This window comes from Dasypus novemcinctus, chromosome 3 (genome assembly GCF_030445035.2).
Source record: "Dasypus novemcinctus isolate mDasNov1 chromosome 3, mDasNov1.1.hap2, whole genome shotgun sequence".
Taxonomy (NCBI): domain Eukaryota; kingdom Metazoa; phylum Chordata; class Mammalia; order Cingulata; family Dasypodidae; genus Dasypus; species Dasypus novemcinctus.
In genome coordinates this window covers 112810781-112831923 of record NC_080675.1, presented here as the reverse complement: position 1 = coordinate 112831923, position 21143 = coordinate 112810781, and the positions used below count along the sequence as shown (strand labels likewise).

General features: G+C 55.0%; 1 protein-coding gene across 1 annotated transcript; it reads right to left on the bottom strand.

Moving 5' to 3' along the window:
- Positions 1–232: 232 nt before the first annotated feature.
- On the bottom strand, positions 233–16962 carry TYRO3 (TYRO3 protein tyrosine kinase). Its single transcript, XM_004481502.5, has 19 exons — positions 16616–16962; positions 14667–14850; positions 14359–14459; positions 13426–13596; positions 11823–11909; positions 10953–11068; positions 9207–9384; positions 8368–8513; positions 7743–7887; positions 7187–7316; positions 7007–7101; positions 6623–6718; positions 6262–6342; positions 5688–5780; positions 5133–5254; positions 4666–4775; positions 4322–4481; positions 3973–4109; positions 233–1718 (listed from the first exon to the last, which is right to left on the bottom strand). Exons 1-19 carry the CDS (start codon positions 16716–16718, stop codon positions 1331–1333), a joined length of 2643 nt encoding a protein of 880 aa, XP_004481559.2. The 5' UTR covers positions 16719–16962; the 3' UTR covers positions 233–1330.
- Between the last annotated feature and the right edge of the window lie 4181 nt (positions 16963–21143).

Here is a 21143-nt window from a genome sequence, read left to right as displayed (position 1 = left end):
TATTATTTTTAATATAATAAGCTCTACTGGGTTTTTCTCTAATTACAAAAGCATTTGGTGTTCAATGCAGAAAACTTGGGAAGCATGAAGGGAAAAAACTCCTCTTAATCACATTATGTAAAGATAACAGCTGTTAACATTTTGGCATATGTCTTTCCAGACTTTTCTTTATGCAGAGAAGCTTCATTTTTGTGATGTGGAAAAAAAGTAAACATTTAAGAGACTAAACCTCGGGTCTTTAGCCTTCGATTTTATTTCTGTTTTTAAACAGCATCTAACAGCTTGGAAATGTCCCGAACTGCAAGGACACGACCTGTGTACTCCCCACGGCGCCCGGGCCTGCACTGGGGTCCAGACACCGGTAACTCCCCTCACCTACACCAGGCCTAGGTTCCACCCAAAGGCTTAGGACAGACGAGTCTCCGAGTCTCCAGTTAAAGGGACGTTGGGACTGAGGGCGCTGCGTGGAAGGCCTGGGCTCAGACACAGCTGCCTGTGTTAGTCTTAGGAGATAGGGGATTTGGCAGCATGCTCAGACAGACTGGAGGACAGGAAGAGGGGCTCCTGGATTCCTCTCTGGCCTCACTCATTCCTGGGAAGCCCCACGGCACTCCTTTCTCTTGCTGGGCCCAGTAGATTGCCTTTAAAAGATGGGCATCCGGCAGCCTGTGGTTCTCCAGCATGCCTCGGTGTGACCCCATCAGCTGCAGGGAAGCCCTCACCCCCCGACTTGTCCTGGCCTAGGCAGGGTGGGGAATCAGGGAGGTGGCGAGGATTCAGACCTGAGAGTGTTCCACTGCCTCCTACCATGGGGCTCAGGACCTGCCTGTACCAACCCTCTACCCATTCTCACCTAAAGCGGAATAAGACAAGGACATCTCTCTGTGACTCAGAGGGGCAAACCTGGGCCCCCAGGCCAGAGGCAGCTCAACACATGCGCTAAAGCAGCAGGGGCAGCTCGGCCAGAAGGGTAGGGGCCCACAGGGCTGGACCTACCCTCCCCCTACTCCCATCCACACCCATGATAACCATGGAAACATAACCACCCCCTCCTGCCAGCTGCCTGGGTTCAGACAACCAGGCCTGGCCCATCTCCACCAGCCAAGGCCTGAACCAATGTCAGGCTGGCCACAAAGTGGCTGCAGGAAGAACTGGGATTGAGCGATTTGGACAGTCCAGGCTTCCCAGCCCAGCTTGGGAGGACTACCACAGGAGCCTCCACACCTCACCGCCTGGGCCGGGCTCAGGTGGGGCTTACCAGCCAGCAGAGCAGCGAGCGCCACAGTCAGCAGAGCCTGCCAGATGGCCCCGGATGCCCTCTGCCTGTGGGCTAACAGCTACTGTGGGGTAGTGGCCCCTGCTGCAGTAGCAGCAGCCTCGGGGCCTCGCGGAGGGGGCTCTCTGGCTGCTGCTCCTGCCCAGGCTGCTCAGTCAGCCCCCCGGGGCTGAGGATGTACCGATAGTCACTGGGGGTCCCCCCCACGGCCCCCACATCACTGCCGTCCCTAGCCCCGCCGCTGGCCTGGTCTGCGCCAGGCAGCACCAGCCTGCCTCCCTCGGCAGGCTCCTCAGCTCTCTCGATGTTGATGTAGAGGGGGTCCTGGCTGGTGGACAGCACGGACAGGCGGCCCAGGACGTGCTCCAGTTCCATGCGCAGGCACGTGAAGCTCGGCCGCTGCTTGGGGTCTGCGCTCCAGCACTGGTACATGAGCTCATACCTGGGGTGGCGAGAAGGGGGAAAAGAAGTAAGGAGACAGGTGAAAGGGGAAGGCTGGCCCTCCTCGCACTGCAGAGACCCTTGATCATAAGAATTGGGATTGCCTCCATTTTCATTTAACACCCTTACGGGTAGGACTTAACTATATATCAGACCTTCTTTTAAGCTTTAACATTTAGTAAATCATTTAACTTTTTACAACAACCCAGGGAAATCTGTGCTATTATTCCTATTTTACAAATGCAGAAACTGAAGCACAGAGAGGTTAAGAACCTTAATTAAAGTCACAGGTAAAAAGTGACGGAGCTGTGGTCTGGAGCCAGGTAGGTTGGCAAAGTCCCTCCTCTGCTGCCTTGAGTGTGGGGTACTTGTGCTTTTGTCTTATAGTACAGAATCTTGAGTGAGGATTACTGTAATGGGATGGTTCTGAGCATCCACCCTTTGCCCTAAATCTTCAAAAGGTAGCACCCACTGAGACAGTCTTTGATGCTCATTGGTCAAGGACCCCACTGAGAATCTAAGAAAATCTTCCAGACCTCCTCCCTTGGCATGAAAGCTTTTTCCATACAATTCCAGGGGGCTTTAAAGATCCTCGGAAACTCTCTCCCAGTTCCCAGGGAGTGATCCAGAGCTGAGAAAGAAAAAACCAAACTGCCATTGGGAAGGCCCTGAGGCCAGGTTTGATCAGAACCAAGGCCAGACTCTCTTGCTGGTGTCTCTTACAAAAGCCCCAAACAGCCCCCAACACACACACCAGCCTTCCTGAAGGAGCTCCCAATGATGGGGGGGGGAGACACCAGACACTGAGCAGGCCGTGGGAACGATGTGGGGACACGGGCACATGGCCGGAGCAGGACACACTCTTAAGGCTGTGCTAGGAGCCAACTGGCCCCAAACCACAACTGGCAACACACGCTCCAGCCGGGGAGGAGGCTGGGCCAGGGCCTGGTTCCCAACATCCCACAGAGCCTCTGCAGCTCCAGCCGGGGACCCGCCAGACTACAGCCACAGGAGACCTGAGCTTCCCGCCCCTACTGTGCACTGAGTATTGCGGAATAAATAGGAGAGGTAGGGTCTGGCTCCTGCACTTGGATTTCCCCCTCAGGTGCAGGTGAGTCAATCATAGCCCAGGGATCTGAGCACTTCAAACACACTGCCCTGTAGAAAGAGACATCTGTTAGCCCTCGGTTCTCCAGCCTGAACCCTCCTCTGCCTATCCGCAGCCTCAGCCTTCTGGAGGTCAACCCCACAGCAAAACACAGGAAATAGACTCCCTTCTCCTGGTGCTAGCCAATAGGTCCCGTGGGGCCCAGGGAAACCCTGGCTTGGATGGAGTTGGTGGAATGAGGATTAGGATGAATCGCAGTTGATGGATAAGAGCACAAATTCTAGTCACACGGATCAAGGGTCAAATCCCAATTCACCCACTTAATAGCTGTGTGACCTTAGCCATTACTTAACCTCTTTAATCCTATTTCCTCATCTACAAAGTGGGGAAAATAATAGTCTTTTCCTCATGGGTTTAAATGAGGATTACCTGGAATAATGCCTGTACGGTACTAGCTAATGTTAGGCTTACCAGCATCTTGTCACAAGGGGTTCGATGACACACTTGTACAGTGGGCTGCACCCCCCCACCCCCACTCCCACTTCCCAGTCCACCTCCGCCCCCTACTCCCAATGGCTTCAGGCTCCCTGGAAGGAAAGAAGGCAGCGTCCTGTCCTCCTCCCCAGGATCTCAGTTTGCTACTTTAGGTCCTCTCAGTAGGAGGTCAAGACCGAGGAAGGAACCCAACCTTCGGCCCCCAGCCCCTCCTCCCTGTTAAAGTAGAAGTGATGGAGCTGCTGTTTCCTTCTGGTCCCTGGACAGCCCTCTCCGACAGGGAGAGCTCAGTCTACGAGGTTATCTTCTACTGGGGCCTAAGGAGGGAGGTGGCTGTGGGAAGAGGGCGGCAGGGAAGCCTGCATAGCCCCACCCCATACCTTCTGCCCGGGAGGAAACTGCATAATAATAGAAGAGGGCTCAATCAAAAAGGGTGGGCCAGGAAAGGAAGGGAGGAGAGAGGGAGAAAAAAAACCAGGGAGGTGATGGACGGATAAGAGCGCCTGGGGTGGAGGTCCCAAGGACATTTCTACCAAAAACATTTTTTTTAAACAGGTCCAAGTGAGGCTCTGAACTTCCACTGGGCCAACAGCCATCAACTGAAACGCCCGATTTCTGCTTCCTCCCAGAATCCCCTTCCCAGGACACTTACACATCCTCCGTACACTCTGGAGGCTGTTTCAGGCGGTTCCCGCCGATGAGGTAGTTGTAAATCTCAGCGTTCTCGATGCCAGCATAGGGCGTTTGCCCACGAGTCATGATCTCCCACATGGTCACCCCGAAGGCCCACTAGGACAGAATCAAGGGTGGAGGGTGGTGTCCTGAGGCCTCCTGAGCCCAGCAGAGTCATAGTTCAGAGGAAAGCACATCTCCGGGCTCAGGGGCCTCATAACTGGTCAAAGTTCAGAGAGGGGACCTGGCTGGGTCCACCCTAACGTAAGTAGTCCGGAGCCCAGACCACTTGCATTACCACCAAAGCCTCGCTGCGCCACCCTGCTCACCACGTCACTGTGCACAGTGTACAGGTTATCGGCCAGGCTCTCCAGGGCCAGCCACTTGACAGGCAATTTGGAGGCACAGCCCTGACGATAGTAGTCCCCACTGTAGATCTTCCGGGAGAGTCCGAAGTCAGCCACACACACTGTCATGTCCTCTGCCAGCCTGTGAGGGGTGTGGGAGATGGGATCAGCCTTCCCCGTGTCCACAGCCTTACTCAAGCTGGGGCATCTCTGCTCTCAAGCTGTCCCCTTGCATAACACAGTCCCAGGCAGAGGATGACCATCAGCAAGCTCCTCCTGGCCATGGCTGCAGCCTCCCGCCCCTGGGCCCTCCCAAATTCACATACATGCAATTCCGAGCAGCCAGGTCTCGGTGGATGAAGTTCCGGGAGCTCAGGTACTCCATGCCACAGGCAATGTCCACCATGAACCGGACCAGGGTCTGGAGGGGCAGGTTCTGGTAGGCAGACAGGGCACGTTCACACGGGACCTGCCCACCCAAGTGGGGAGGATGAACAGGGCTCTCCGGCCAGAAGGCCTCAGAAGGGTCTCAGAATCACTGAAAGAAGGTTGGACGGAGACGGTTCCCAGGGAAAGGAAGCTTTGGCAAGCCTGAGAGAAAGCCCGAGAGCCAAGAGTCTCCCTGGCAGAGGTTTGCGAGGGAGAAGGAAGCCTATTAGCATAAAAGGAGCCCTTCTTCCAGCTCACTCCACCCACCCCCTCCCTCCCAGGGTCCTAGCTCCTTTCCATGCCCTGCGCCCACCCTGTGCGCCCACCCGTTTTCTTCTGGTCCACTCCCATCCCAAGCACTCACAAAGGGGTTCTCCCCAATCCGAGAGGCAAGCAGGAAGGCGTGCAGGTCCCCGTGCTTCATGAAGGGCAGGATGACCATGGGGATGGGGAGACGGCCCTTGGCCCTGCTCCGGAGGCTTACCCCTAGGCACAAAGGGAGAGCCAGGAGCTGGGCACATGAAGGCCAGGGGATGGCTCAGGTTTCCACATCAGCTCCATCTGCTGGGTCCTATCTCCAGCCATGACTGTCATCTGTCTTTCCACTGGTCCACTGGTTCCATGCTGGCCTGGTAACCACTCAGCAAGAGCTCTGGGCTGCCCCAACAAACTAATTCTGATCCCTAGAGCATCTTCTCTGTCCCCTTCTCCTTTTAGTACAGTCTTCATTGGGCAGGGCCTACAAACTAATCTCCTTATCTGGAATCAGGTCAAATTTCGGCCACAACCCTCCTGGTCTATTTGCCAACTGCTTGCTCACTAGGTAAGTCCAAGCTGCTCACCCACAGGCTGCCCTCCCACTTGGGGATACGTAGTTTTAGCACTGCTCTATGTCTGCCTCCCCCAAGAAAGAGCTCACCAACGAGCTTGGCCACATGTGGGTGGTCAAATTCCTTCATGCAAGCCGCTTCCCTGAGGAACTCTTCAATGTCACTTGAGGCAATGATGTCAGCTGGGAGAACAGGAGGACAGGGAGGAAACAAGGTGTGATGTGCCCCCAGTTCTGACCCCCAAGACTTCCAGACTTTGTCTTTCAGGTGTCCTGAGCTTCCTGGGGGCCCAGGAGACATTCTGGCCATGAATGGGAGAAACTCTCAGAACAGTGCTGTCCAACAACGTCTCCATGCACTAATGCCTTCCCTTTGGTTTGAGAGCCCAGCAGCTCAACCAACCACAGCCTTCATCACCCCCAAGAGTAAGCTCAGAGGCCAGTAACTGCAGATGGCAAAGAGGAAAAGCTGGGGGCACAAATAATTGGGTGGGTTTATGCTTATGAATTGTGCACATGGTACAGAAGGTGCTGATTAGCCAGTTGGTGCTGATTAGCTCTTCTCAGAAAGTCTAGGGCCAAAGCAGAACCTGGTACAGGATCAGTCACCCTGTTTACCTTCCCACGTGATGCCCTCACTCCACAGCTACTATTCTCCACTCACCTTTCAGCATCTTTACAGCTACTTTCACAAAGGAACCATCTTCCTGTTTCAGCTGGGCTTCTCGCACCGAACCAAACTCTCCTAGGAACCGATCCAAATGGGAGTGAGTGCCCTCAGTGCCTGTCCCCACCCACTTCCCTCCCAGGTAACCCTCCAGGGGGACACAAAATCTCCTCTGCGGCACCCAAAGCAGAGCATGTTGGGAGTGGCTCCTCCACCTATCCCATCCCGAGCCACTGTTCGCCCAAATGCCTCCCTGTTTACAGGAACTCACTCAAATCCACACTCTCAAAGTGACAGGAGCAACCAAACACACACAGACATGGAAGACTCATGCCAACCCTCGCACAGCCCCACACACCTTTGCCTAACATGCGGCCCAGGGTAAACTGCTGCTCTGGAATGAGCACATCCTCCAGTTTTTCCTTCAGCTCATCACTGATGCCTAAGCAGTCCACTGCGGGGAGGGGATTGATGAGTAAGGGGAGAGATCTCTAGTTCCTGACCCCCAAACCCAGCCTGCCCCTACACCCGACTCTACCCTCCAGGCACAGAGGTGAGCTTGGCTATCCCAGGCCGGGGCAGCGACTTCCACAAGGGCAGCTCTGTCTGTCTTGTTTACTACTGTGCCCCTGGGACTCATCAAGGTTCAGACATAATGGTTCAATTAATGAGTTGGTAAAAGGAATGCAGGCAAAGGCACAACAGAGCCCATTTTCCCCTCCTAGAATCCCCCACCACTCACATGTGGTCTCAATGCGCTCGGGCCGTTCCCGGTTGAAAGACCGGGCTGCCCGGAAGTGAATGGCCGGCTCTCCCCGGACACTGTCAAAAGCCTGCCTAAAAGGAAACCCAGGACCTGGGGTCAGCGCCAAGGCCCTTGGCCACCACCTGGCTCCCCACCTACCCCACCCCCTGCCCTTACCCAAACCGTGTCTCCTTCCGCCGCTTCCGAAGCAGGATGAGGGCCAGGGCCGCAGCCGTCACCAGGGCTGTCAACACACCCAGGACCACAGGCACCCAGGATGTGCGGCTGTGGGGAGGACCCTGCCGGCCTGCCGGAGGGAAGAAAGTGGCATGAGCGAGGCTGTCACCAAGGGGTCCCCAAGACGGCCACCTGGCCTGGTCAAGAAACTCCCCCCCCCAATAAAGAGGCTCCCCAAGTCAATAAGGGTGTTTGTCCATGTGCAAAGAAGTTACAGAGAAAGATCCAAGAAACCGCTAGGTCCTGCTCTGCAGGCAACAGGCCCTGGCTGTGGGACTCTACAGTGCAACCAAGGATTTCTATGCTAATTCTGGGGCCAAGAGCAAGGGGTGGGAAGAGAGGATGCTACAGAGTTTGAATACTATCCCTGGTCTCAACTGCTTGGCTCCGAGTCTGTGGGCTTCCTAGAAGGGAAAGCCCAGCCAGCCCCCTCCCGCCGGTCTAGGTGGCCCTTGAAAGCCCTGCTCTCCTGTCGCCCACTTTCCGCAGGCCTCACCTGCATGGTCGTGAGAAGAGACCACCAGAGGCTGACTCCAGGGTCCACAGCCAACTGCATTGGAGACGCACACACGCACAGTCAGGTCTTTCTGGGGATCCCAGCCAGTCAGGTTGGCCCTGGTCCCCTCCACGATCAGCTCGCTCTGTAGCCAGAAAAAGCCCCCACCCCACAAGAGCCTGAGGGCAGAAACAGGTCCAGCCAGGAGCCTAGAGGCCCTCTGGGGTCACACACCGGCACGCACCCAACCTGCTGGGTGGGAGTCACCGCATCCTAGCTCCAGGCAGCAGAGGCAGCTCTCAAACACCCGGGAAGCTCAGTCAGGAATGTAGCAGTGGGGGATGGGAGGGAGCCAGGCTGGGATAAACTGGCCTTATCCTTGCCCTCCCCCACTTTGTGCAGGAATGTGCTTCCTGATTTACATACAAAGCGGCCACCAGATGCAATCCTAACAGGAGACTTAACCCAGTGAGGAATGGCCAGGCAAGCAAGGCCTGGGGGAAGGGAGAGGATCAGGGTGGTAGGAATCCCCTCGGCTGGCCCCGGGGAAGTGATAAAGGCCTTGGAGCCCTGATCACTGACTCGCTGGTACTCCCAGGGAGTGGCGGCTTCCCTGGCTCCTTACCTGGGTTCCATTGTCTTGAACCCAGGACAGTTTATAAGGCCCCAAGGGCCCTTTCGAAGGGCCCTCAGAGATCACTTCTTCCCACTCCAGGATGAGGCCAGAGTCTGTGTGGATGGCGTGAAGCTTTTGGGGCGCGCTGGCTGGGGCTGCACTCAAAGAGAGAAGGTTGCTGAGACCCCTGCCCTTCCCACCATCACTATCCCAGTCAGGCCTTTGGAACCAACTCCCAAGAACTAAACAGCTCAGAGAACAACGGATGGGGGAAGGCTCACCTCCCAGTCCCCCACTGGCTGGGGGGGGGGCGGTGCGCCAAGGGCAAGAAGGCCGCCTCAGCTCAGCAGAGTTGCTCCTCATCGCCATGGTTACTGCCTCTTCACCTCAGACCTTCCCACCACGCCCACCCATCCCACCGGCTCACAGCAGAGCTCCAGCCACACCACCAGCCAGGCCGGTTAGCAGAGGACTCCAAGCAAGTTCTTGCCATAAGGTCTTGGCACTCACAGTGTCCTCTTCCCACAGTGATATCCCCCACAAAGGTTCCCAGGGCTCCTTCCTCATCTTTCTGACTCTTTGGGAGCTGTCCTTGACCACCCTTCATCACCACATTCTCTGATCTTTTCTGGTTTGTTTGTCCCCTCCACGCACTTGCACTTGCTAGAAACAAGCTGCCTGGGAGGGGGCCTGGATTTATTTAGGTCTTAGATATGCAGCAAGAGCTCAGTAAATGCTCAGTGATGCCTGAACTTCCCTCTCAGCCCCTCTCCCATTCACTCCATCCAGGACTCCACACAAACACCGCCCCCACCCCTCACCTCTGACCTGCCCTGTAAGTCCCTTACCTAGACCCTTTGTTTGAAAGGGCACCCAGTCAGCATAGGGAGAGGGCCCCAAGGCATTGGCACAGCGCACCCTGAGGCTGTAGTTGGTGGCAGGTGCCAGATCCCGGAGCAGGCAGGTAAAGGGTGGCACAGGGACCACGACAGCCAGGACCTCCCATCCTCCTGGGGCCTGCGTCACCTACAGAAAAGTAGAAAAGTGATGATGTAGGACAGGCGGCAGATGGGATGTCTGGGAATGGCGTGGGGAGGGCCCCTGAATTAATGCTTCCTCTAAGCCTATCAGCAAACACTTGCTCTCTCCCTTCCCTGACAATCACAGCGCAGGTCCCAGACCACCTGCCTTTGCAAATGCCTTCCCCTTTGCTTGAAGGGACCTGCTCTTCCTAGCAAGGCCCTGCTCATCCTGTAAGACTCATTTCAAATATCTCTTTCTCTGTGAAGGTCTTTCTCAGCTCCCTCAGAACCCTGCCCCTCTGTACTTGGAGCATATCTCGGCCAGAAAACTTACCTCTTATTGTAACTACTTCCATGCCAGCCCAGAACTTCTCAAGGGCAGAGAAACTTACTCATCTTCACATCCTGATTCCCAGAACCAGGCCCCTCCCTTATATTTTGGGGGCCCAAGGCAAAAGTACTATTGAGACCCATGTACCAGATGGCTAAATACTTAAACTTTATAAATCAGCGGCCAAACTGTTAAATAAAATATTTTCTACCCAAACACCTTAACAAAGAAACCTTCAAAACAACTGGAAGGCTAGGCTTGCATATATAACTGCTCGGAGGCCCAAGCCAGAATGTAGTGTCACAAGAAGAGCTAGCCCCCAGCTAAGGATCTGCCTCACGCACTCCGGTATGGACAAGGCCACCTGTATACCCAAGCTCAGTTCCCACCCACTCCCTACCCCCCACAACGGCTACCCTTAGGCTCAGAGGGTCCCATACCAGTGTGGTTCATCCTTGGGAGGGTGGACACAGAGAAGCAGCCCACATGGGCCCTGGAAGCAGACTCAAGTCCACAAAGGCAGGAGATGCTGTGTATGTGGAGTGTGGTGAGGCAGTGGGTGACCCGGATCTGGAGGAGCATGTCCCCTGGGCCTGCAAACTCCCAGCCCAGGGGGAAGTGATGCAGCCAAAGGTGTGCAGATTAGAGTGGGGCCTTCTAAACAGTAGAGCCCAGAGCTGGGGCCCCCCTGCCCAGGGTTAATGGCAGAACTGCCTAGAACAGTTCCCAGAGATGCTCATTAAGCACTTTTTGAGTAAAGAGATGAAAAAGAGCAAGCTTGTGTTACCTCTTATTTTTATAGCTTCACCCACCTTTCCACTCTCCAGGGCTTAGGACCCCTCTGGCTCTCATTCTCTTTGCCAAGAGTTGGGCAGGTATGTGTGTGTTTGCGTGTGTGAAAGTGTTGGTGAGAGAGAAATCAAAATCAAAGGTTTGGGTTTTCCTATACCTAAGGAAAACTCTTCCAGGTACCCCAAATCTGCTCTAGCAATCTGCTTTCCAGCCTGAAGAATGCATGGGATTGGACAAGTCTGAAAAGTCACTTGGTTGCCTGAGCACCTTAGGATAGGAGAGTGGCTTGGGCTGTTCCTGCTGGGGAGCAGCAACTCAAGAGAGCGGGGAGCAGCAACTGAAGAGAGCTGGAGGCCAAGCCCCTTGGGCGGGTCTAGGTAAGTGATCCCACTGTCAACAAGGGCAGCCAGAAGGAACATGGTCCAGCCAGAGGAGATATCTCAACTTACCTGGACTGTGCAGGATTGGAGCAGGGCTCGGCCGTCAGCACCCGGGATCCAGGCCACGCTAGCATTGCTGCTGGACAGCTTTGTCACTGTGATGTTGGAGGGGGCTGTGGGCAGTGCTGTGGACAGGGACCTAGAGTCAGGGCCCTGGAGACCTCAGTGCCCAGTAAGGATATAAGAAGAGCAGGAAGCATGGGATCAAGCCTTGAGACCCTCTCTAGAGTCTGGGGCACCCCCCAAACTAAAGGTGGCTACTCAAAGATCCCAGGATCACAGTGATACACAAGTCAAGCAGCCAGGAGGAAGTGGCTGCCCACACCTAGGAGAAAGACTGGACTGGGCAGAGGTTGTCTTTCAAGGGTACTGCCTGACCAAGGAAGAGGATAAGATGGGAGGAAAAGGGAGCAGGGTTCTTAGCCTTTGGAGACAGAGAGAGAGAAGCAGCTGCTCCTGCTGCCACAGCCCAGCTCCTCCACACACTGAGCTCTCTCCCGCCCTCCTGTGTGCACCAGCCCTTTGGTTCTCCTCTATCATCCTGCTGGACCCCATTTCCCCCACCCCCACTCCCTCCACAGGAAGTGGCAGAGGCAGGGCTGGGTATGAGCCTCGACAGCCCCTGCTGGCCTCCTCTCTCCCTCCCTCCCAAGGACTCTGCTTGGTGATGGGAAATCTGCTGTGACGTCAGGTTTCTATTCTCATCTCAGGCATGGCAGGGTCTCAGGTGCTCCCACTAAGAATGGGAGGCATGCCAATGAACCCCTCCTCCCTGAATGCCAGCAGGACAGAGGGAAGCCTGACAACAAGAGATTCTAACACTTCTCCACCCTCTGCTGAGCAGCTGGCTCCCCCAGACACCCCCCCCAATCCCCCTACCTTGCAGCTGAATGATGGCTGGGCGGGAGGAGGCCAGGCCTTTCCGGTTGTGAGCCTCGCAGGAGAACTCAGTACTCTGGGTCACCCCTGGGACCAGAAAACCTCAGTCAGCCCCCCTAAGCAGCTCCTCCCATCCAGGCTGGGTGTGGGGAAGGGGGTTACTCAGGTTCAAGATCTGAATGATCCTAGAAGCCCCTCCAGCCAAAAGAAGGGGCTGGAAAATGGGGCGTGGTGGAAAGAACGGGGACTTTGGAGTGGAATGGACCTGGATGTAAATCCCAGGGCTGGGGCTCTGTTTTCTCATCTCTGAAATGGGAGACGCGTGAGAATCAAATAATATAAGTGAAGTGCATGGCACACAGGCAGCACCTGAGAAATGTTATACCACCCCTCCCACTTCAATCCCATCTCCCTCCAAGGCACACAGCCGCCTCCCTTTTCTGGTCACTCCTTCATCGCACACACCAGAGCCCTCCTCAATTCACTCTGTACCATATCATTATTGCGTTGCAAAGTTTCTGCCCTGCAATAGTTCCCAGCTCCTGCTAGTCTTGTCTCCTTCATTATACTCAATTCCTTGGGGGGAGGGAACGATGGCTTCGATTTCCTTTGTTCCCACTCCCCCGTGGTGCCTAGCACAGTGCGGCTTTCCTTTGTTCCCGCTCCCCCGTGGTGCCTAGCACAGTGTGGCGTGGGGAGCAAGAGTTCAGTGAGTGCTTATTAACAGGCTGCCAGCCTGAGGGTCCCAACCACGCACACCTGGAGGGACCGGAACTGAGCCCAATCTCCTCCAACCTCCTCTCGCCTGAACAGGACCCACCCTGGCTTCCAACAGGTCCCATAGTCCCACTCTCCTCAAGCCTCCTACTTGCTGGGAGGCGTAACAAGCCAGAGCCTCTTCTCCCCCTACTTTCCAGCACAGGAGGCCAAGACTGGAGCTCCATCTTTCCTGCCCAGTTCAAGCCTCCACCAGAAAGAGTGAACTGTGTTTCACAGAGAGGCGAAAGAAGTATGTGCCCACGTATCCTGGGGGCTAGGTGGGTGTGCAGGTGTGACTGCTTGGGATCTGTGTAGAGGTATGGACAGATACAGTTGTTTGGGAAAAGCTTTGAAGGTGTCTGGGAAAGGGCCATTAGGGGAGGAGGGCCCTGTATCTTTGCGCTGGCCTCGCCCCCGCGCTCCCCTCTCAGCAGCCTGAGAGTCTTTTCTTCTTGGCGCCTGCCAGACACTCCTCCTAGCTCTGCGTGGGCTGGTTTCTGGCTCCTTCCCTTGGGAGGAGTGGGGGGATGGGTGCCCCTCGTCCCACCAGATTCTGCTCCAGGGCTAGCTGTGCCTGACCTGGACTGCAAATAAGGAAAGGAGGCCCCAGCACCCTCCTTAAAGGCACAGAGCAGGATCACCGCTAATCAGCCCACCCGGCCAGCCTGGCACACCTGACTAATGAGCTCAGTAATGGTGCAGTTCACGTACTCAGGCACCCAGTTTTGCTCTGGACACTCACAATAGCAAACTCAGTGATGTAAGCGGATTCGAACCCTGCCAGCTTTGGTGCCCAAGGACCCAGCTCGTTCTGTGCTCAGAGCCCCATCCTGAGACTGCTCACCTGTTACATTTAAAACAGAAGGAGAAGGAGCTGGTCCCCCAACCTTCGTGCCCCCTCTCCACCAGACAATGGTAACAGGTTCGGGGGGACCCACGGCTTCACAAGACAGTTGGAAAGGGGCATTGGGTGGCACAGCCAGGTCTTTTGGCTCCACGATGAAAAATGGCACACCTAGGGAGAGAAGGCTGCGGGTCAGGGAGTGAGCCCTGCCACCTCTTGGCTTTCTATGGCCCAGATGACAAGTTTGCTTCCTTGGGAAGCCCCCCATGCAGAAGGCCCCTACATGCCCCTTCCAACTGGGTCAACTACAGAATGGCCATGTAGCCACGAGGGGTGGGAGGGGCTTCTTTTATGCCGCCTCCTTTGGCAAGGCAGATTCTGCCAACAGCTCCCACACTCCCTCGCCAGACCTGCTCCGACAGTCCCCGGAGTCAGGGAAGAGGCTGGGGGGCGGGGAGCTGGGGCTGGGGGAGGGGAACACGGAAGGGGGAGTGGGCGGGAGCTTTAGCAGAGTTCTGCTGGCAGGCCCCAGCTCCCGTTCAGGGCCCTTTGTTACTTTCTTAGTCACTTTGTTTTCCTGGGCTGAACAGCTCTGAGCTCCCACAGCTGCAGAGCCTTCCTCCCCTCCCCCACCCCTTCCCCTCCTGGCCCGGCCACTTGGCAGCACAAGGCCCAGCCCCAGATGGGTGCTTGAGGTTTCCTGCTCAGACAACTAGAACAGACTGAATTCCATAGGTTGTGGGACCTAGTTGCCCCCTTGGCTACCAGACACCTGGACTCCGGAGGGATGAGCCTGGAGCCCGGTACAACTGCAGGCCAGCACCAGAGGGCCGCGGACAGCCCAGCTGCCACTGAGCTCTCCTTCCGACGTGTGGTCAAGAGCAGACAGCACCTGCTCCAAGCCAACATGCTCGTGTGGCTCTGCCTCCTCACCTTCTACTGTGAGCCACACTGGCTGGGAGATCTCCGTTTCTCCCCCATCCACCACCTGGCACCAGTACCGGCCTGCATCAGAGCGCTCCGCTGACTTCAAGCTGTGGAAACAGGACACCAGTTTTGCCTCCCTGGGTTAAGGGGCTCTACTGGGCAGTCTGCCCCCACTCCTGGAAGCTTTCACAGGTTGCCAAATTAAAAAACCACAGACCTCTGGGCATCAGCACAGCCCCCCGCTCCCAAGTCCCAGGAAAGAGGACAGCCTGCCCCAGGCTGGCATCCTACACCTTCCCCCCACACCCCTGCACCTGAGGAAGCCGATCCAGTGCTGCTCGCTGACCGGGATGTACACCTGGTCCGCATTCTGGACTAAAGCACCGTCCTTCACCCACTGTATCTCAGGGTCCTCCATCCCCTCCACGCTGCAGTTTAGCTTCACCGGCTGCCCCTGAGACACTGTCAGCTTCACTGGGGCTCCCATGAGCTTTAGGCCTGAGGGGTGCAAAAGAGAATCTATCAGCCTGCTCTGGGGAGACCCTGTCTCTGTAAATATCCTCCGTTCCCTCCCAGAACCTAGCTTCTGTGTGATAGGGCTCATTCCCAGCCAATTGCCAAGGAGACAGAGGCAGGACAGTGAGAGAGAAAAGGCAGCCTGGTCATGGGCTGGGGGAAGGGGCACGACAAGCTCTCCAGGCACTATTTCTGGCATGGCCTGGCTCCCTCCAGATCCGAGGAAGTGGTCCCTTCCCCACCTGCCACCTCTCCCACTGGGCAATCTAAGTTCAGGCCCAACCACCAAAAGGAAGGCAAGCCAGGTTGCAGGAGTCTGGGCTGGTCCAGGTCTTGAAGCCAGGCTGAGACAGCGGGGAGTTCTCACCCAGCTGGGGCAGGCACTGCCCTGGGAGTGACTGCTACATCCAACCAGTACAACAGGCTGCCAGCCTTCTGCCCAAGGTGTTATCCCAGACCCTGCACTGCTGCCAGCACCCCCCACCCCATACCCCACACCACCAAATGAAGAGAGGCTGAGGAAGGGAAGGGGGTGCTCCCCTGAAGTGGAGAACATATGGCTGCAAAACCACGTCAGATCAAACACATGGCAGCCTTCCTGGCAGCCGCCTGCTCTATTAATACCTGAGAGGGTGCAGGGGAGGGTGCTAAAAGGTAGGAGGCAGGAGGGAGGGCTGGAGCCCAGAACCTCCAAGCCACTGTCATACCAGCAGGGGCCATGGAGGTGGCCTGGGGCCCCTCTCTCTAAGCACACACATACATGCACCCACCTTTCCTGGTATCCCAATATATTTTTATGCAGAGAGATAGGTGAAGTGTCAGCACAGCTGGGATCTAATACTGCTTGTTCCTGCCCTTTGCTGTGTTTCTCTAGGCAAATCCCTGGGCTCTCTGAGTCTCAAGACACACACCTCTCAGTTTATAAATATTTGTCACGCTTTTTCTCTTCTCTTCTGGCAGGGAATGCTTGTCTCAAAAGCAAGTGCCAACTCTGGTGGCGGCTGCCCTGGCCTGTGTGTTGTTCCTCTTCCGTTCACTCTCTCAGAATGTCCCAGGACAAAGGGGGGATAGCCTTAGACCCCTTATAGGACCAGCAGTTTGGGGCATGTGTAGTGAGAAGTTGGAGATGCAGGGTGCTGCATGGAGCACTTGAGCAACTGCCAATGCCTCAGTGGCTATGTGGAAGCACAAGGCTAACCTCTACAGAAAACTAGCAGCCTTGTCCCAGCCCACCCTCTCCAACATTCCGGTTTCAGGAAGCTCTGGCTGGGCACAGGGGCTAGAGTATGACCAGATGTTCTTTGTACTGGGCACCCTCACAGCCCTTGTGCCTAAGTGGTGTTGGAGTGAGCAGCCCCAGCCCCTGTGGCTTCAGAGGGTATGGGGAGGGCAGAGACCAGGGAGAGGGGGAGCAAACAGACCCAGGAACAGCTGGGCGGGAAAATCCAGTCCCTAACCCCCCGCCGACCACACAGCCCACACCCCCACTCCCTTCCCTCCACCCCTCCAGAAGAGTCCGGGGCACGAGAAAGTTGGGGGTGGGGGCCCCAGCCCGAGATCTGGCAGAGAACCCACCGCTGCGCTCCTTCCCTCAGCCCCCAAGGCTCGGCCTTCCAGCTTCGATCCCCCCACCCAAATCTCTGGCCCTCCCAGGCCCGGGTCTCGTCCGGCAGCCGTCCCCAGACTCCCACCCCCGGCCGCGCCCCTCCGCAGCCCCCCCCGCTTGCCGCCCCGGGCCGGCCCCTACCTGCGGCCGCCGGCTCCAGGAGCAGCAGAGCGGCCAGACCCGCCAGCAGCAGGAGCGGCGGCGGCGGGAGCCCCGGCCGCCCCATGCTCCGCCTCAGCGCCATCGGCTGCGACGCCGCACCATGCCGGGCCCGGCCCGCGAGCGAGAAGGGAGGAGGGAGGAGGAAAGAGCGCGGGGAGGCGGGGGCCGGCCCGGGGGCGGCGCTGGGGCGGGGGCCGACGAGCCCCGCGCCCGCGCCGAGTCGCGGCCACGGCCGTCAGCAGCGCGGGGTCCCCGGGGCCACTCCTGGGCCACCGCGCTCCTTCCTCAGCCGTCGCCGCCGTCGCTGTCGCCGTCGCCGCTGATTCATGTTCTTCTCGGAGCTGCCGCCTCCTCCTCGGCCCGCCCGCCCGCAGCCCGAGCTCCTACCGCCCCCCGGCGGAGCCCGGGGCGGCTGGTTGCGAGCGCCCACGACCGCCGCGGCCAGCCCGACCTCCGACCCGCCCCCACCTCCAGACTGCCCCAACTACCCCAATCCCGAACCCCGGGACCTGGCTCGGTTCCCCGGATGGGGACCCCGGCCACGCCCCTCCCAACCTAAATACCCGCCAGCATCTTTTCGAACCCAACACTCCAGATCCTTCCCTCAAAACCTCGCTGGAAGCCTCCCATCACCTCCCAACTTTTGTCCAGACTCTTACCCCAGAGCCCAGCACCCTCGTCCCTCTCGGGAGTTAAATCTCCTCAACCCCTTAGGAATGCCCAACCACCAGACACCCTGAAATTGTGGTAACCGACAGCGCCCCCGACAGGTTCTGCTGTCATCCCAGACATGGCCCCTGTGCCTCTTTCCTGAACCTTTCACCCGAATTCCACACTTGGAGGCTCCATTTTCCATCCCTTTGTCTCCAAATATCTTCCTACCCCCAGATGACCAATTTCTGCAGCTTCTTCCTCAGCTTCTTGGGTCTTGGGTCTTGTTTTCCCATATCTTCTTGGTAATCTCCAGGTTTTAGCTGATAACCCCACTGCTACACCACCCAGGCCACAGCCCAATTACCCATATAACTTCAGGGACTGTCCTCATTCTTCTTGGTTGTTTCTCCTACTTCTACCACTCAACCCCTGGGCATGGTGTGAAGTCGGCTGTGTCCTCGCAATGTCAAAAAACTAGATATGTTATTAGCAGATCACTTTTCACATAGTAAGCACTTCATAAATAGGCAGATGTGTTAAATGAATTGCTTCAGAGGTTGGCCAGCCCACAACCAGTAATCACGGGGGTGGCCAAGCCCACCGACATCCTGTCAGGCAGATGCAGAGCTGGTTCCAAAGCCCTCCTACCAAGTATTTCCTTCCCCTTGCCCTTTCCTCTACCTGTTCCCTCAAGCCCACCCCAGTGGACCCTTCCCAGAGGTCCTTCATGGTGAGGAGCGACAAGCCACTCAACCCCCATTGCTCCAGCCTTACTGGATCTTTCCAGGGATTCTCCTGAGCATCAATGGGCTGCTTCTTCCTCCACTTGGCCCCATCAGCGCTTGTTTATTAATTATACTAATGATAACAACAACAGAAGAGCTAGTGGCAGCCTCAGACCCAGATAGGGGCGCCCCCAGGTGGCAGCACGGGGAAAAACTCAGAAAAGTCTGTCAGAGTTGCATAGCAGGAGGCTGAAGTCTCTCTTTAAGCTGAGCAGGCTACACTGTGGGTCCACTCCAGGACACTTTCCTAAGGAAAAGACTTGCTCTTTTCCAGAACGCACAGTTACTGACCTGGGCTGAGTCAGATCAGAGCAGCCTGGGGCTGAAGCCAATTTCACCTGGGCCAGCTACTATCACACTGAAGCTGCTGCAATCCTGCACTTGGGCACTTGTCACTTCTCAAGGCCTTCTCCCCTACCTCTTCTCTCTGGAGGAGATGCCAAGTTTCCAGTGAGGGTGAAGCCCCTCTCTTAGCTCTGGTTGATAATCCAGTCATGCTTTTATTACCTACCACTAGAATGACTTCCTAATAGATGTTGAACTTGGAGCCCAAACCCAACCTTTCACTTCTTTTTCTCCCCTCATTTCCTTCCCATCATTTCTTGCGCTCAGAGAGGAGTCCCAGCCTAAAACCTACCTTTGCCACCCGTCAAAATAGGTTTCTAGGACATGTTATGGATACCATTGCATTCTCCTCTCACAGTCTTGACAAGCTTCTCATGTCAGTTGCAAACTCAAGACACACTGTTACTCCCAGACAGCACACCCTCCAAGTGGAGTAGAGAGTTCTGAGTTCCTATTTTCTCTTGCTTCTGAATCCCTCTCCATTCTTAGGGCCCTGATCTTCACTGTAGAGCCCTGGTCTTCCTGCTTTCCAGCTCCTAAAGGGAGTGTTTGCCCTACTGACCTTTACAACTCACTCTTCTTGCCTACTCCCCCCATTATTCTCAATCTCCGGGCACAATATAAGGATGTGCTTCTTAAGGATATGTGTGCAGGTGCAATTTTGTGGAAGAGGTGTGTGGGCAGATGAGAGGGTGTGCATTGTGATGATGAGGGACAGTGTGCATTGGTACTAACTCTAAATGTGACTGAAGCTTTGTGGGTGGATGGGGACAAAGTGTGTGTGTGCACGACTGGGGGGTGTTGGCTGCCTGTGCAAATACATGCCTGCAAAATCTCTCTCCTTTCATAAATGCATTGCTTGGAAGGCAACTAATCAAATCAACAGGAAATATATTTGGCCAAATGCAGGAGCAACTATCCCATGACTTCCTGTCCTCAGGACAGAACCAGAGCCAACTCTGCTCTATTCCAGGGGCAAGAAGGGGCCACAGGGGTGGAGGAGAACAGGGTGAAAGCAAGGTCCAGCGGCAATCCTGTATTATGGATGAGGCTAGGTTGAGCCTTGGCATCTCCCTAAACATAAAATAGGTATCTTCCCACTCTCTGTCTTTTATGACCAAGAACTGCCCAAGGAGGCTGAGGATCCAGAGAAAACAAAGATGAACTTAGAAATAAAAACCACTTGCCAGCAGTAGCAGGACACGGTATTGCCAACTTCCAGCAGTCTCAGGAAGTAGCAGCTTCAGTTTTTGCAGAGTTAGGGTCTCCTGTACCCCTCTCAAAGACCAAAAGACAGAGAAGCAAGAGGCCTATTAGGAGGGTGAGCCGTGGGTTCATAGCAGTCTTACTGGCCCAGTGACCAATGATCTGTTCTTTCTCATCTCCTGGCTTAAGGTGTTTTGGAGCTGTAGGTACCCCAGAAAAACATGTTCTTTAATTTATTCTTGTGTAAGTAGGACATTTTGATGAGACTACTTCAGCGAAGGTGTGACCCACCTCAATCAGGACAGGCCTTAATCCTAGTACTGAAGTCCTTTAGAAACAAAATAAATACAGACAGAAAAAGCCACGGAAGCAAGAAGCTGAGAGCAACAGAACCAGAAAGAGAACCAGCAGATACTGCCATGTGCCTTGCCATTTGACTGAGGAGTCCAAGATAACCCACAGCCGGTCTTCAGGAAGAAAGCATTGCCTTAATGATGCCTTGATTTGGACATTGCCTTAAACTATAAGGTAATAAATTTCCATTGTTTAAGCCAACCTCTTTCATGGTATCTGCTTTGAGAAGCCTAGGAAACTAAAACATGGCTTAAAAGGTAAGAGCTAGCAAATTCTACTTAAGAAATGGGACAGGCTACAGACTCTTACCCTCCTCACCTTACAGAAGAGAGAGAATCTCTGCCTTGGGGGCTTGTGGGGACACTGGCTATAAGTACGATTCTGGGGACATTGAGGACTATTGCTGTACATGTCAAATACCCGCTGCCTGATTTTCCTAAGCCAGAAAGAATCCCATTCCTTATCCAGTTGTAGATGAAGCAGAATAATAAATTCTAGGAGAGATCACACTTTGATTTATGATCACAGGAGGACTTCTAAATGATCATGTTTTCCCCCAAAAGCAGATGTAGCAAGAGAGAAAGGAAGCTAAAGACTGAAAGGGCAGATGTATACAAATACATGAAAGAAAAACATTGGCCCGTTCAAAATTTCCCTGAGAGGAAGAGAGAGTTAATGCCCTATATGTGTGTTTCTCTATTTGGCCTTCTTTAATTGCAACCTGGTAGGTGAGGCTCTTCTGGCTCTAGTTATTCTTTAACTTTTTATTATGGAATATTTCACACATACAAACAAGTAGAGAGAATAGGATAATGAATGCCCAGTGTATCCATCACACTGCTTCCGTAATTACCTTAGGCATAGTGTCCCACTGTCCCCATTTTTGTTTCTATTGTTTTACTGGAATTTCTAAATACAAATGCTAGTCATGTCATTTTACATATCATTTCAGCTTTAGATAATACAATATATATCTGAAACAGAGAGACTTTAAAAAGAACTCATCCACATATACATACAGATGGCTAAATATAGAAATAGCTATAAATATGTGTGTACACTCAAATTAGTGTACACACATATATCTCCTTGCTTTGCCAGCGAGAGGACCTAGAAACAAGATATTCCAGTAACAATGAGCACACCTAGCACCCAGATCTTGG